The sequence below is a fragment of the Bos grunniens genome, chromosome 23 (assembly GCF_055505025.1).
Source record: "Bos grunniens cultivar Pamir isolate PY7600 chromosome 23, Bosgru_T2T1.0, whole genome shotgun sequence".
Lineage (NCBI taxonomy): Eukaryota > Metazoa > Chordata > Mammalia > Artiodactyla > Bovidae > Bos > Bos grunniens.
In genome coordinates this window covers 10738835-10755505 of record NC_141187.1, presented here as the reverse complement: position 1 = coordinate 10755505, position 16671 = coordinate 10738835, and the positions used below count along the sequence as shown (strand labels likewise).

The 16671-nt window shown below is 57.1% G+C and overlaps 1 protein-coding gene across 1 annotated transcript in view; it reads left to right on the top strand.

The window, feature by feature from the left end:
* Nucleotides 1-16671, top strand: part of TEAD3 (TEA domain transcription factor 3) — a 23801-nt gene extending 7130 nt beyond the window's left edge. The window contains 13 exon segments of the mRNA XM_086371272.1: nucleotides 3178-3429; nucleotides 5269-5333; nucleotides 10299-10361; nucleotides 10551-10613; nucleotides 11438-11449; nucleotides 12005-12142; nucleotides 12250-12299; nucleotides 12886-12947; nucleotides 13912-14045; nucleotides 14219-14392; nucleotides 14570-14710; nucleotides 14815-14967; nucleotides 15197-16671. Coding sequence (XP_086227398.1) covers nucleotides 3178-3429; nucleotides 5269-5333; nucleotides 10299-10361; nucleotides 10551-10613; nucleotides 11438-11449; nucleotides 12005-12142; nucleotides 12250-12299; nucleotides 12886-12947; nucleotides 13912-14045; nucleotides 14219-14392; nucleotides 14570-14710; nucleotides 14815-14967; nucleotides 15197-15310 — 1421 coding nt within the window. The 3' untranslated portion in view covers nucleotides 15311-16671.

Sequence of the window (16671 nt, the reverse complement as noted above, 5' to 3'; positions counted from 1 at the left end):
CCTCAGTCCAGTCCTGCAGCTGGCTGAGGGGAGCCCGTAGCCTCCTCCCTCCCCGCAGGCTGAGTCCCAGTGGTTTGGAGTCTAAGAGAAGGAGGGGGGCCCACTCTCTGTCCTCGCCCCAGGGCAGTAACTCTGGGAAGGCCAGAGCGGCTATCCAGGCTCTCCACACTGACCCCCTCCTGAGTGACATGGTAGGACAGAGACCCTAGTTCAGCCCCCAGCCAGGCGCCACTGCCCACCTGCCAGTGCCCCGGGTGTTCCTCGTTCTGGTGGGGCGGTGCAGATATTCTCACTGGGTGTCAATCTGGGCACCCACACAGCAGCATAACCTGCACACATGGTGCTCCTGGGCATGGCTGTGTGGGGTGGGGAGTTACCTGCGGGCCCCCAGGAGTGTGCCTGGAAAGTGGGTCTTGCATGTAGCCTGTGAGCCAGTGGAAGGGACGGTGGTCCCGCTTCTCTCCTTGATTTGTCCTTGCGGCCGCCCCCCCGGGGCTCCCCTCCCCCTCGCCAGCTGCCAGCAGTCCCAGCCAGGGGCCGCCGCCCCACCCCCCCCAGTCTGTCCCAGCTCCCAAGCACTGCTGTGTTCGCCATATTTGGCCACAGTGCTCCTGCGGGGGGCGGGGCGGGGCTGACATCACCCTGAGAAGGGGGGGCCCCCCGCCGCCTGGGTGAGGGGAGGCGGGCAGAGACTTGGGGGAGGCAGGAAAGTGGCTTTGGAAAGTCTGGGGCTGGCAGGGCCCCCCATGCGCCGGGCCCCTGCTGCTCTGAGGGAGGCCTCAGGGAAGGATTTGGGGGGAAATGGGCTGAGGAATCTGTTGGGAGGGGTCTTAGCTCATCGTAATCCCTCATCTGCCTCCCCTCTAGAGCCCACTCATCTGTGGCACTGTCAGACCTGGGGGAGGCTTTGCATCCCAACTACCCCAGTACAGGAGCCGCTGTGATCCCCTCACCCTGCATTGCCCTCCCCGCTTTATTACATAGACTTGGTCTCAAGGGGTTGAGGAGGGGATGGAGGTGGGGATGCAGTTCCTGGGCTGAATAGAGAAGTGTGGCCCTTGCGACCCGTCAGGAGCACGGCTTCCTCTCTCCATGGCTGCCCTCTGGTGTGTCCTGAAGGCCTTCCAAGGGAGCGTTATGGCAGTAACCTGGGGGTGCTTGAAGTTGCTCCAGCCACCTGGGTTGAGGAGATCCCGTGGCCCAGACCCCACTAGGTAGACTGAGGATGGTTGCCGTGACAGCTGGGTCTCCTTTCTGTCTGCAGATGGTGGGACTTCTCATCTTGGTTAAGAGACCGAAGTTAGATTGCCTGTGTTCAGAACCCAGCTTTAGTACGCACTAGCTGCGTGTCCTTGGGCAGATTGCCTAACCTCTCTGTTCCTTGGTTGTCTCATCGGAAAAGTGGAAATAATAATAGTAGCCACCTCATGGGTGACGGTGAGGATGAAGTGAGTCAGTGTGTGTCAAGTCCTAGACTAGTGCCTGCCATATGCAGGTGCTGTTGTTTGTAGTGACGTGAAGTGTAAACTCTGTGTCCACCTGACATTCAGGCAGCAGCCCCCGCCAGGCCCTCCCAGGCTGCCAGCAGCCACCTTCACGCCTTCCAGAGTAAATAGTGGTCCCCAAAGGGAGAACCCCACCCATTTGGCAGGACCTGGAATTCTTGTTTGAAGGGAAAGAATTCTCTTCCCTGGCTTCTGTGGGGGTCTCCCACCTGGCTCCCTTCTCTCTGTTCAGCCCAGAGCACATACCAGAGTCTAGCCATCTGGGGCTCTGCAGCTCCCTGGACCCTGAGAAAGCCCTGGACGTGCAGTTCTAAGGCTGAAGTGGGCCGGGGGTGAGCCGAAGGGCTGTGTGTGTTGGGGGACTGTCTGGGTGTGGTCTGCTTTAATAACCCAGCTCGGCGTGTGCAGGGAACTCAGAGTTTATAGAGCCCTGGCCCTTCCACCATGTGGGCCAGGGCAGGGGCGGGTGTGTGGGTGGTTTATGGGCTGCTGTGGGGCTGGGAGGTGCGGGAACAGGAAGTGGGATGGAGGAACGGGTGGGGTTGAGCAAGGCTGTCAGCCCAGTACCTTCTCAGCTGCTCCCTTACCCCCCAGCGTCGCTCCATTCTCCAGGATTCCTAGGGCAGTTCCTGCCCTGAGATTAGGTTCCTTGGCAGGGTTCTCATGAGTTAGCTTTTGAGGAAAGCAAAACCATACCCTCCCTGGATCAGGAACCCTCATCTTATGGCAGGTCCTTGGCAGGGTTGGGTTGATGCTGGGGGAGAATAAGGGGTGAAGTGTTAGTTGCTCGGTCGTGTCCGACTCTTGCGACCCCATGGACTGTATAGCCTGCCAGGCTCCTCTGTCCGTGGAATTCTCTAGGCAAGAATACTGGAGTGGGTTGCCATGCCCTTCTCCAGGGGATCTTGCCAACCCAGGGATCGAACCTGGGTCTCCGACATTGCAGGCAGCTTCTTTACCGTCTGAGCTACCAGGGAAGCCCACAGGTGGGGGTCCCTGATCAGGACTCCTGATGACAAGGAGGAGAGTCAAGGCTAGAGGCAAGGAGCCCTTTTGAGAGCCGCAGAAATCCTTGGCCCTGCCCGTGTGGTCCTCCTCTCTTCCTCGTCATGGTGCCTTTGGCAGCTGCATGGTCTTGTGAGCCTGTTTTCCTCATCTGCATAATGGGCATCACTCCTTGCCACCCCCCTGCCAACCCCCCCAACGCCACCTTAGTTTTGAGGGTTGAATGAATATGAAAGTGCAGGTGGCGGTGGTTTAGTCGCTAAGTTGTGTCCGACTCTTGCGACCCCATAGACCGTAAGTCCACCAGGCTCCTGTGTCTATAGGATTTTCCAAGCAAGAGTACTGGAGTGGGTTGCCATTTCCTTCTCTGAAAGTAATTTTTCCTCACAAAAGCGCTGTGCAGGTATAAGGCATTTTGTGTTGCTCTTGATCTCCACTAGTACCATGTCTTGAGTGTTAGTGAAAGAATCTCATTTCATTTTAACCCTCACAATCTCAGGGAGACCCTTCCTTCCTTTTAATAAGGCTCAGAGAGGTGGAGTCACTCACCCAAGGTCACACTGACTAAACTACCCCACCCTGGAGCACTGGCCCGGCCCCGGGGTGGGAGATTGCTGTTGTCTGGAAGGGCCCTGTGCTACCTAACCCCTCTGCTTCTGCCCCCCAGGTTCAGGCTGCCCAGTGGGCTCAGGCCCAGAGCCCAGAGCAACCAGCACAATAGCGTCCAACAGCTGGAATGCCAGCAGCAGCCCCGGGGAGGCCCGGGAGGATGGGCCCGAGGGCCTGGACAAGGGGCTGGACAACGATGCAGAGGGCGTGTGGAGCCCGGACATTGAGCAGAGCTTCCAGGAGGCCCTGGCCATCTACCCGCCCTGTGGCCGCCGCAAGATCATCCTGTCGGACGAGGGGAAGATGTATGGTGCGTGCGGGGAGGCAGGGGACCCTGGGCCGGACTTGGGGAGGCGCCTGGCCCTCCCCGCCCCTCCCCCTGCTCTCTGCCCCCTCACCCAACCGGTTTGGCGAAGTCCTTGCGGGGCCTCCAGCCCTCCTAGGGCGGGCGGGCGGGCGGGCGAGTCTGGGCGTGCAAGCCTGTGTGTCTGGATCCTCCTCACAAACAGGCCAGGCTTGCCCCCTCCACCAGAGTGCAACCCACACGCGACACCCCCTGGCTGCCCCTCCTCTCCTCGCCCCTGCTGGCCTGGAGGTTTCGGGGTGACTCAGTGGGCCCCAGAAACTGGGTCAGTTCGGTGTGTTCTGGTCTGGACCTGAACACAGGTCCCTCTCCTAGGAGGACGTCGGGGAGCCCCCCGAGGGCTGAGGCCTGGGGTGGGATCCCAGTGCAGAGCAGGGGTTCCCCCCATCATGGAGGGGTCGGGGAGGGGGACTGCAGGGTGGTGAGAGGCCTGCTCTGGGAAGGGCCCATGTGGGGAAGAGGGTCTCACCTCCTCCCAGGCCTCCTGCTTGCCTCCCTCTGCCACCTGGCCCACCTCCTGCCTCCAGAAGGGAGTGTCCCCCCCACCCCGTTCCTTCCTCAGAGGGCTCTCCCAGGGCTGCATTTTTGGGATAACTCAACCCTTCTGCTCCTGGCTCCTTGCCAGCATCCTCCAGCTCTCTGGAGTGGGGCAGGCCATCAGCCCGTCCGCGCCCGGTGTGCAGCGCCGTGGGGGGAGCAGAAGGGAGACAGCTGGGCTGCCTGGGTCCCCTTCTCCTCCCATGGGCACACGCCCACCGCCAGCCCGGGCCCACTCGTGGGGCAGGCAGGTGTTCCCGGGTGCCTTCCCCGGGATGGGGGCCACCTGCCCCCACCACCACCTCCCAGATGGCCGGGGCAGCCCCGCAGGGTATTTTTAGACAGGGTGGAGGGAGTGGGGTGGAGGGGGCAGGCAGGAAGGGAGGGGCAGTGGGCCTGGTTCTGTCATGGAAGAGGAATTTGGAGAATGTGGCCCTTCTGCGGAGGCTGTGGAGTTGGGGGGCAGGGGCCTGGAGTTGGGGGTAAGGGGTGTGCCCCCAGGATGCTGACATACACTGCACCGTGTGTCCCAAGCACCACCCCTCGCTTCACAGGGCCAAGCCCTCGGACACTGGCCAGCCTCTGGGTCCCCCGAGGGTCTGGGGTGCAGAGCAGAGCCCCCCCATCCAAGGCTGCCGGGCTGAGCCCGCTCTCACAGGGTGGAACAGACACTGGGAACCAGTGACTTGGGGGTGACAGGCTCAAGGACATGGTGATGCGCTCAGTGACACCTCTTGACCCAGGCTGTTGGTGTAGGAGGCGTGCTGGGGATCGTCCGGTCCTTCCTGCCTGTTTCACCAGAGAAGGACAGGGACCCAGGGCCCAGAATTCTCACAGACACACAGGGATGTGTGCCCAGGAAGAGACGTCACACACACACCCTCATTGACAACACAAGGGGGAAGGAAGCCCTGCCCGGGGCTGGGAGTGGGGGGCCCAGCTGTCCTGCCGCCCTTCGGCCGCACCTGCCCCTGTCTGTCTCGCAGGGAAAGCCCGTCAGGCCGCCTGACATTGTTCCACCTCCTGCTCTGCAACCCCTCCCCCAATGAGCAGCCCCCCCAGGTCCTGGAGGCCATAGGGGAGCCCTGGGACTTCCCCTTCAGCTGCCCTGCTTGTGCCCCTTGGGGGGCAGAGAGGGGGGTGGTTTGGAATTGAGACAGAGATGGGGGAACAGGCGTGGTGTGGTTTCCAGCTGGGGAGGGGCTCTCCTCTTTGCCCACTTCCCATTTTCCTCTTATCCCAATCTAGGTCGAAATGAGTTGATCGCACGCTATATTAAATTGAGGACGGGAAAGACTAGGACGAGAAAACAGGTAAGAGATGATTTATACTGTGCACACCCCCCACCCCAAAAGACACCCTCTTCCCTGCCTCCTTCAGCCCCTTCCCAGCCGAGCTAGCCCACTTCCCTGCCCACTTCCTTGGATTCGCCCCATTACTCAGCCCTGGTTCCCCTACCTGGGATCAAACCTTAGCCACCCGCATTGGGAGCGAGGAGTCTCCTCCTCCACTGGACCTCCAGGGAAGTCGCCGCTGTCCTTTGTGACTGCCCCCCTCCCCCGGATCTTTGGTTCAGTGACCACAGATCGCTGGGCAACTGTGGCAGCTGTGTGTCCCTGCCCCGAGTGGCTCACTGACCAGGCAGGGAGATGGACGGTTGGACAGATGAGTGCAGAGGAGGGCGGCATGGCTGAGATTGGAGTGTGCGCTATCGGACAAGCATCTAACCCTGACCAGCCAGGGGAAGGGAGGAGGAAGGGCTGGGAAGGCTTCCTGGAGGAGACGATGCTCAAGATGACTTTTTTTTAGGAAGGAACAGATTTAGGCAGGCAGGAGGAAAGGGAGATGATTCTTCCAGGCCGAGGAAGTTGGCTGTACAAAAAATAATTGTTAACGCCTCCAGAGTTGACTTTGTGTTCATGTATTTAGTCCTCATAGCAGCCTTGTGAAGTGGGTACAGTAATTATCTCCCTCTTACAGGTGAGGAGACCAAGGTGCAGGAAAGTTAAGTAACTTCCTAAGGTTGCTTGGCAGGTTGGATCCACTGGACAGGAAAAGAGATTTCAGTTGGTGTGGTGTGTGGAGGGAGGGGTGGAGAGATTGAGCTGGCGCCTGAGGGCCAGGTTTCCCTGGGGGCAGCTGGGGGCCTGGAAGGGACTAGATCAGGGAGTGGCAGCTGTTAAGGCCTGTCTGCCCCGAACACCCGAGGCAGTGCATAGGGAGGGCCAGGCGGAGGCAGGGACCTAGGTCAGCCGCGGCCTGGGCAGTGACCGTGGGTAGCGATGGTGGACACGGAAGAAACTGGCGATCTGGGAGCTAGTCATCTAGGCTTCCAGTCCAGGGAGGAAACCTGAACGGAGCCCTTTAGGGTGGGTTGCATGTGGGGTGAGAGAGGCAGGCTGGAGTCAGGGACCTGGAGAACCGAGGTCAGCACCGCCCGAACCTCCTTCTCTGGGTGGGATTTGGGCCTTGCCACCCACCCCCGAGATCCCCCCTGTCTCCAAGGAAGGTTCTGGGTCCACTCACCCAGTGTGGAAATTGCTCCCTCATTGTTCAGGCCTTTATTAGTCACTCTGCCTGGGCCCGCGCATGGTCGTCGTTGTTGTTAGTTTCTTATTTATTTCATTTTACTTGGCTGCACCAGGTCTTCCTTGTGGCACACAGGATCTAGTTCCCTGAACAGGGTTTGAACCCGGGGCTCCCTGCATTGGGAGCTCGCTGTCTTAGCCGCTGGACCACCACGGAAGTCCCTGGGCCAGCTCAGACCGTACAGCATTTATTCATTTAGCAAATCGTTGAAGCTACTACTGTGTTCTCCCGGCACTAGGGATCCCGCCAAGAACCGGACAGACAGGGCCCAGTTCCCTGAAGCCTGGGGCCATGGGAGGAATACTAGCTGTTCAGCCCCCGGCTTCAAATACTTGCTCCTCTACCTGCGGGCAGGGGATGCCTCACCTCCCAGCCTCTGTCCTCAGCTGTTCAGTTAGCTTAAATGTAAAACAGAGTGTATTTGTGTAAGAATTTGCCACTTCTATTGCTATGAGTATTATAGTCATTACGGTGAAGGATTACGGTGAAGATTGCTCAGTTGTGTCCAACTCTTTGCGACCCCATGGACTGTAGCCTACCAGGCTCCTCTGTCCGTGGGATTTTCCAGGCAATAGTACTGGAGTGGATTGCCATTTCCTTCTCCAGGGAACTTCCCGACCCAGGAATTGAACCCGGGTCTCCCACATTGTAGACAGATGCTTAACCATCTGAGCCACCAGGGAAATCCCATTATAGTCATTACAGACCACCATCCCAGGCACAGGAAGAGGGGACTGTCTTGGGCAGGTGTGTCCTGCTTCACCCAAAAGACGTGTTTATAGGAACCTGTTGGTCAGAATGGGAAGGGGCCCAGGCATCTTTAAATGAGACCCAGGGAGGGTGGCAGATCCCCTGAATTCTGGGTCCAGCATCACACCTGCTCCTGGCCAGATATCCCAAGAAGGCTGGCTGTACAATGACATTTTACATACTAGCTGTTGGTAAGCTCAGGATTTTAAAAACCTCTGGCTTTTGTCATTTTGCAAGGGTGACACTCCTCTTACTTTATTATTAGAGCTCTGATGTCTGATATCTCCTCAAAGAGGGACCCAACCTATGGTTGTGAGAATAAGGTGTGTCTTTATGTGTCACAAAGAGCAATGCAAGGTTTTTTGGTGGTTTTCATTTTACTTTTAGCTGAAAAAAAAAAATGCAGTTTTTAAATTTATTTTTTATAGCTACTTAGACCAATTAATGGGCTTCCCTCATAGCTCAGTTGGTAAATCATCTGCCTGCAGGGCAGGAGACCTGGGTTCAATTCCTGGGTTGGGAAGATCCCTTGGAGAAGGAAATGGCAACCCATTCCAATATTCTTGCCTAGAGAATCCCATGGACAGAGGAGCCTGACAGGCTACAGTCCACAGGATCACGAGAGTTGGACATGACTTAGCGACTAAACCACCACCCCCCCCGCCCCCAGCAGTTAATAGCAAGTGCAGTGCCTTCGTGGGCTTCCCAGGTGGCTCGGTGGTAAAGAATCTGTCTGTCAAGTAGGAGACGTGGGTTTGATCCCTGGGTCAGGAACATCCCCTAGAGAAGGAAGGGGCAACCCACTTCAGTGTTCTTGCCTGGGAAATCCCATGGACAGAGGAGCCTGGAGGGCTACAGTGCTGGGGTCACAAAACGTCAGACACGACTTAGCGACTAACTGACAACAACAATGCCTGCATGTTGAAAGCGCAGCTAATATTACATTAGGGTTAAGTCCCATGTGACTTTCAGCTGTCACAGAGTTGGCCATCTGGAGATAAGTCCTGGGCTAAGGGCCTATTGGTGGTGGCCAAGTGGGCTCTGCTGTCAGGCCACTTGGGTCCAGCGGTGTGACCTTGGATAAGTTGCTTAACCTCTCTGTGCTTTGGCACATCATCCCAATCATATTAAATTGGGAATAATATTAGTGCCAACTTCTTAGCATTGCTGTAAAGCTCAGATGAGTTGGTACATGTAAAGTGCCGGGAACAATAGTAACTGTGTGGAACTTCCCTGGTAATCCAGTGGCTAAGACTTCAAGCTCTCAGTGCAGTTGATCTGGGTTCCATCCCTGGTCAGGGAACTAGATCCCACATGCCACAACTAAAGATCCTGCATGTTGCAAATAAGACCAAGTGCAACCAAATAAATAAATAAATAATACATTTAATAACAAAAAAAATACTAGCTGTGCTCGGTAAATGCTGGTTATTGTCATGATGTGAAGTGATCAAGAATCTTGCTGGCTGTAGGTCTGAATCGTGGGCGCAGTGAGATGAGAAGCACTCATTTGGGTCCTCACCAGATAGCAGGGGGCCTTCCAGCAGCCCTTACATAGTAACTTTTAATCCTTGATTAAAAAGAAAAACTGTTTCTTTGTGGCGATAAAAACAATTTGCAAGGCAAGCCAACAGCAATTGCTGATACTGAAAGTGAAGCAGTTTAGAAGATTCTCGAGTTCCTCCCCGCTTGTTTCATGGGGGAAAAAAAACAGAGACGTTTAGTTCTCTGAGGCTCAGGGTCAGATCCTTGACAATGTCAAGGGGGTGTTGTGCAAGCCCAAGGCGCACACATCCAGATGGTGGCTAGCTCAGTTTTGCCAGTTGAGGGAGGCTTCAGGAAGGAGGAGCTGGAGAAGAAATGCAATTAAGAGGATATACTGTGTACACAGAGAGAGTACACACTGCTATGTGTTAGTCCGAGGGGAAGAAAGGCGTGCTGGGGAAGGGAGCTGCGTGAACAAAGCAGGAGCGAGACCAGGCCTAGTTCCATAGGCTGGCAAGCTGGGGTCTTCTTGGGAGGACTTAGGCAGAGGTTCAGGGGAGACCTTCTGTAAGGGATTTGGCCTTGATGGGTAATCTGGTGGCCAGCAGAGGCATTATGGCCATGGCTAGCCTCTGAGATGCCAATTGGGAAAAAAAGGGGTCCAATGAGGAAGAAGTCAGGCGTTCTTGGAAGAATACAAAGATGCTCTTCCTCTGTTTTTTACCAGTCATCTTTTAATGGGTGTTAATTCTCCATTAGGATGTGAAAGGATTCAGGGCTGCCAGGCAAAGGTCATGGTCAGGAATGCAGAGTGTCCCTTCACATCGGGCCCTCTTCAGTGGTACTTGCGTGGCCACTTGTGTTTGAACTCCTTGTAAGAATGGCAGTAGTTGAAAAGCTTGTAAGCTGCCAGCACCGTGGAAAGTCCGGCAAGGCTTCCTTTCTTCACGTTGACATACTTGTTGTCATACTCTTGAAATGCTCCAGCAGTGCCTTTAGGGGCGAAATCCTGCGTCAGTATCCAGCTTAGCAGCTCCCCTGTTTGGCTATCCAGGAGCTTCTCCAGCTGGTGGTATGACTGATGCCATCTTGGATTCCAGGGGTCTCCCTTCCTTTGCTTTAGATGCAGCCCTGCATCAGGGCACACGGCTTGGCCAACAGAGCTTGAGCTAGATTTTAGCCCTCACTGGTCAGGTGCTCTTACACAGTGAACAACTTGTACAACTGTACATGGTAGTCCTGGAAGCCACAGTAGGCTCATGATCAAGACAGGCCAAAAGAGAGCAGAATTGGCAGTGCAAAGGGGTGTCTGCCCACAGGGGCCCCACAGTCCCCCCCCACTTACAGTTGGTCCCAGAAATACGGGCTGGGATGCTCCTTGCCCGTGGCCACCCCAGCTATGCCTCCTCACTGTCTGTGTTTTCCTCTCTGGCCGGGCACGGGGCGGCCCCTAGGTGTCCAGCCACATACAGGTTCTAGCTCGGAAGAAGGTGCGGGAGTACCAGGTTGGCATCAAGGTATGTCAGGCACCTGACCAGGGCCTCCAGCCCCCTTCTCACTCACGGTGCCTCCTCCACTGTCTGCGTGGCTCAGGCCTCTGCCTCGGCTGGCTCTCCAGCCCCTCTATGGCTGTTTTCTGGCTGAAGCTCTATTCTTGCCTCTCCTGTTTTTTCTGCTCTTTTTCTCTTTCCTTTCTCTCTCTACAGGTCTCTAGCCACTTGCAGGTTCTAGCCAGGCGGAAGTCTCGGGAGATTCAGTCCAAGCTGAAGGTAGGGGGTCCCCTGCCACTTGGCCTGGCCTTGCCGGGGCCTGGTGCTGCTCTCTGACCCCAACCGGGGAGAGGGAACCGGTTGTGGAGCTATAGGTGGGCAGCATGGGGGTCTCAGAAATATGAGAAGCAGAAGAAGCCCAGTGGCCGCCTCATGCTGCACAGGGCCATGGTCCCTAGAGACAGGAGGAGCCCAGGAGGACAGCCCACCCGACAGCGAGGGAGAGGAAGACCATCTGAGGGCCACTGAGGCTCAGCTCTCTTCTCCTCCATTTTCCTTTTCTCCTTCCTCCTAATTGCTGCTTGCTAATTGCATGGGGACTTCGGGTGGGCAGGGAGGAGACACGGGGTGGGGAGGACTGGCAGGCATGGCTGTTCCTTGTCTTGGGCACTCAATCCTGGTGGCCCTGTGGCTGAGGATCTCAGAGCCTGGGCTTATGGCCCCAGCCTGGGTAAGCTGCACCTCTTTTCTGCCCACGGCTGCCCAGCAGACCACGCCTCCTGCCCCTGCTCCTCTGCCTGAAGCACAGCCCCAGTGGGTGTGGACAGACCCAAAGGGCCCCAGCTTGGTCCCCTAACTAGATCTCCAGCCCCTCCACCCTCATCCTGCCCTTTCCGGGGCACCCTCAGCCGACACGGACTCCCTCCCGGTGGCAGGGGGCTGGGGGAAGGTCCACAACTGCCTCTGAGCTCCCCTGGGCCCCTCAGGACCCCAAGAGCCAGGCGGGCACTGAGAGGAGGGCGGTGAAATGACGTGCCCTCCACCCCCCACCCCATCCGGGCTCCTCTGTGTCTCATCTAATCCATCCTCCTTCTCTTCCACAGGCCATGAACCTGGTAAGTAGCACTGCCCCTGCCCTGAGGGTGGGGGAAGGGCAGTGGGTGGGAAAGCACCTATGCAGAATTTTCAGAGTATGGATTGCGAAATCAGTGTAATAGACTGTGCAAACAGCGTTTTTTTTTTTTTTTTTTCTTAATGGATGATAGTGGCTCTTAAACTTTAGCTTGTATCAGAATCACCTGGAAGGCTTAGGGAGCCAGACTTCTCGGCCTCACCCTCAGAGTTTCAGTCATTAGGTCTGAAGTGGGGCCTGAGAATTTGATTTCTAATAAGCTTCCAGGGGATGCTGGTGTTTCGTTGGTCCGCAGACCAGACTTTGAGAACTGCTGATGAAATAGAAACTATGAGTGTTTGACACACAAGCAAAATAAAAGGAAATATTTTTCACGTATACTGGGTTAGGGAATAAAATAAAAGTATCTCTTACTGTGGATTGTAATCAGAGGGATGATGTACACGTAGGAGCGAGGGCCTGGAACAGGGCCCCTGAGGCAGGCCGCCATCCTGTCTCTGGCCTGGCCAAGGCCTCACAGGGCTTCTCTCCTCCCCAGGACCAGGTCTCCAAGGACAAAGCCCTCCAGAGCATGGCGTCTATGTCCTCTGCCCAGATCGTCTCTGCCAGCGTCCTACAGAACAAGTTCAGCCCACCCTCCCCTCTGCCCCAGGCCGTCTTCTCGGCTTCCTCACGGGTACGGGGGTCCTGGCAGGTGGGACTGGGGTGAGGGAGTGCCTTTAGTGTGGGTGAGCTGGGAGTCCTGGATACTGAGGGACCCTGGCCTTTGTCCCATCTCTGCAGTTTTGGAGCAGCCCCCCTCTCCTGGGACAGCAGCCTGGACCCTCTCAGGAGTGAGTATTGGGAGATGGCCTTCCCCCACCATCTTCCTTCCCCTGTCAGCCGCGCTGGACTTCCCTTCCCATCTGGGTTCCAGCAACAGCTGAGCAAAATCTTAAATTAAAAATAGAGGGTTGGAGAGCACCAGTTCAGAGAGCTGATGCTTCTGTCTGTTCATTCATGTGTTTGTTTATTCATCAACCACTTGTCATCCATCTTACAATTATTTTTCACTCAGTTAATCTCTGAGTCAGTCTTTCAGTCAACAAGTCGGGTAGCCAAGTACTCTCAGCTCCTTCAACTCCAGGATGAATTTCTTCCTAAGACACGCCCTCGGTTTAATGAGCAGGTCTGCAGGGTGGGGTTTGAAATGCTACATTAAATGTGCACATCAGTTGTGAGATGCAGCCAGACTTCATAAAAGTTAACACATGAAGCAAACAAAACACTTGGGAGTTAGCTGGTCAGCATGCGTTTCGGGGAAGTGCACAGGAACCCGGGTTCCTCCCTACGGGGGTCCCAATGAGGCCCATGCGACTGGGTCAGGCGGAAGGTGGGGAAGGGGGCGACTCTCTAACCAGCCCGTGCTCCTGTCTGCAGCATCAAGCCCTTTGCACAGCCAACCTACCCTGTCCAGCCGCCCCTGCCACCAACGCTCAGCAGTAAGTTCCCCGCTCGAGGCAGCCACTCCGTTCCTCCTTCAGCACCTGCACGTGTGCTCAGGAGAGCCTGGGCCTGAGTGAATGAGTGAGTGAGTGAGTGTGTGTGTGTGTGTGTGTACACACGCGTGCGCACGCGCATGTATGGATACTGGGAGGGAGGGGTGGGTAACATCTGTAGGGGATCGGAACAGGCCAGGAATAAGCCCCTTACCTTTTACAGTGTTGCTTCCAGAACTCTGTTACAAGTAGACACCACCAAAAGTGTTACACTGATAGGTGTGTATATATATAATTCCTTCTAGGAAAATACACCAAAATCTTCACGGAGTTTCACTTCTTCTAGGTATTGGGGTTCTGGGTAGTTTTTCTTTTTCCATTTTCACTTTATTTTAAATTTTTGAACTTTTTAATTTGTATTGGGGTAGAATGGCTACCCACCCCAGAATTATTGCCTGGAGAATTCCATGGACAGAGGAGCCTAGCGGGCTACAGTCCATGGGGTCACAAAGAGTCAGACACAACTGAGCGACTAACACTTGTGATAGTTTTAGGTCAACAGCAAGGGACTCTGCCATACATATACATGTATCCATCCTCCCCCCAACCACCCCGCACCAATCCAGTTTGACACATAACGTTGAGCAGAGTTCCCTGTGCTATATACAATAGGTCCTTGTTTATCCATTTTAAATATAGCAGTGTGTACATACCCATCCCTAATTATCCCTTCCTCGCAGCAACCGTAAGTTCGTTTTCTAAGTCTGCCTTTTCACTTGCCTTGTATTTTCTGTTTGGACACACATTAACAGTGACACAAGGGAAAATCCACGGGTGTACATTACTGAGGCCACAACACACAGGGGTGCAGGGTCCGCGCTGCACACAGGCCGGGTGCAGGCGGGGGCGGCTCTGCGTGTAACCGCACAGCACCCCGTGCCGACGAGGGTCCATCTCGTCCTCCCAGATTACGAGCCCCTGGCCCCGCTCCCCTCAGCTGCTGCCTCTGTGCCCGTGTGGCAGGACCGCACCATCGCCTCCTCCCGGCTGCGGCTCCTCGAATATTCCGCCTTCATGGAGGTGCAGCGAGACCCTGACACGGTACCGTGGGGTTGGGGGCAGGGTCCGTGCGGTCTGGGGCCGCCGCTCAGGGTCGTGGGGCTGGGACACCATGGTGGGGGGGGCGGTCTGTCTCCGTGCAGCCTGTTGCCCCCCCGCCCCGGGGCTTGCACACTTGTGTGCTCTCCTGACCCTGTACTGGGCCCTCCCCACAGTACAGCAAACACCTGTTTGTGCACATCGGCCAGACGAACCCCGCCTTCTCAGACCCGCCCCTGGAGGCAGTGGATGTGCGTCAGATATACGACAAGTTCCCTGAGAAGAAGGGTGGCCTGAAGGAGCTCTATGAGAAGGGGCCCCCCAACGCCTTCTTCCTCGTCAAGTTCTGGGTGAGCTGCCCTTGCTCTTCTGTTTCCGACGGCCCCCGCCAGGGGCACAGTGCCTCCTGGGCCCGCCCCTGCCCTCTCTGCCTGGGCCTGTGGGTACCATGCGGGTGATGGGTCCCCAGGCAGGATGCTTCCCTTGGCCTCGGTCAGCACCTCATGCCACCCGGCTCTCTCCTCCAGGCCGACCTCAACAGCACCATCCAGGAGGGCCCAGGCGCCTTCTATGGGGTCAGCTCCCAGTACAGCTCGGCCGATAGCATGACCATCAGCGTCTCCACCAAGGTGTGCTCCTTTGGCAAGCAGGTAGTGGAGAAGGTAGAGGTGAGTGGGGGGCCACAGCGAGGGAGGGGGCCGGGGGGTCGGCTACTGGGAGTGGGCCGGCCGAGTGACTCCTGCCCCCCGCCCACCCCCTCCGGCTCCCGCAGACTGAGTATGCCAGGCTGGAAAACGGGCGCTTTGTGTACCGCATCCACCGCTCGCCCATGTGTGAGTACATGATCAACTTTATCCACAAGCTCAAGCACCTGCCAGAGAAATACATGATGAACAGCGTCCTGGAGAACTTCACCGTCCTGCAGGTGTGGAGGCGGCGGGGGGCACCCAGGCACAGGGAGAATGGGGTGGGTCAGGGGGCACCTGGGCACAGGGGGCACGAGGGTTAGGGGGCACCAGGGCACAGGGGCCTTGAAGCAGGGGTACCCAAGCCCATTCCTCAGAGGAGGGGCCTGAGCCCCAGAAAGGAGGACCCCTCCCCACACCCCAGCCCTGGGCTGCCTGACCTCCCATCTCTTCCTACCCGACCCCCAGGTGGTCACCAGCCGGGACTCCCAGGAGACCCTGCTCGTCATTGCTTTCGTCTTTGAAGTCTCCACCAGCGAGCACGGAGCCCAGCACCACGTCTACAAACTCGTCAAAGACTAGGGTGCCCTTGGCCCCCACCACCACCGCCACCACCACCAGGATCCAGGACGAGTATCTTTCCCACACGCCTGCCTGGTCCCCCCACCCCAGGGGTCCAGGATGGAGGACTCATCCACCTGCCAGGCCTCAGGCCCAGGACCCGGGAGGCCTCCCCAGCCACCCCTGCACGTCCACTCCCTGCCACTGTTCTGCGCTTTCATTGAAGGAGGAGAGAGGCGGGGCTCAGCGCCGGGCCCAGCTCAGCTGGACGCCGACCACCGTCACCAGCTCTGCCCAGCCTCGAAAGACTGGGAGGACACCTTCCAGCTCAGGGGTGCGTGGCTGCTGACCTTTCAGGGGACTGTGGTGGGCGAGGAGCCGGAGTGCAGAGGCCCCGGATGGGGGAGTGTCGAGCTGGGGTCGTGTTGGGCAGAGAGAGGGCCCGTGCTTTCTGTGTGCCTGTGGTGTGCCAGGCCTGGGGCAGGCCCCCGCATGCCATCGTCAGACCCTGAAGGGCAAGAGTGGGGCTCAGTGTCTCCCTTGAGGGACCCGGGGGAGAGGTGGGCAAGTTGGGAGTCCTCCCCCAGGGCAGCCTGTCCCTAAAAGCCCAGGTTTACACTACCTCCATAGGGTGGGGCCCAGCCACAGGGGTCAGAGGGAGTCTGCACTGAAGGGCCAGGGTGGCTGGGGTGGGTGTCTAAACAGACCCCAGGGCCCTACCAGCCTGCAAATCCAGGCCCTGGGGGCTTCCTGGTCAGATCCAAGCTTCCCTGCCTGGCCTGGTCCCAGCCCCGCCCTGAGAAGCCTCCCTGTGGGCAAAGGTTCCCAGGGGCAGGCCCGGGCTCCAAAACGGGCTTGAGGGTCAGGTCCGAAGATGGAGTCCCAGCCCCCGGGGAAGACCCGTGGCCCAGGGAGAACGGGCAGTAGAAAGGTTTGACAGTTTCTCTTGCCTGAGACTTGCATCTGGTGGTGAACCCTCGGGGGACGCCGTTCTCTTCTGTTCTCCCCGCCTCGGTCTCTCTGGCCTGGAGCGGCGGCTCCCCGTACCCAGACCTGGGACTGCTGGTTATGCCTCCCCATCACCCAGGCCCCTCCACCTCCAGCCGCCGCCCGTGGGTATTTATGAGTTTCATATGAAGTACTGTGCCCCTTCCTTCCGCCGCCCCTGAGCTTCCTGAAGGTCCTCACAGTTTGCATATTGCTCAGGCCACCTCCAAACCCAACCTAGGTTTTATAATGTATATTATATATTTTTTGTGTATTTTTTAAAATCCAGCTGTGATGGGTTATATCATACATGTGGCACAAGGCTGGGGCAGAAGGCCTGAAGGCCCGGCTCCTGCTTGAAAAAAAAAAAATTAAAGTTATTTGTTTGTGGGCTA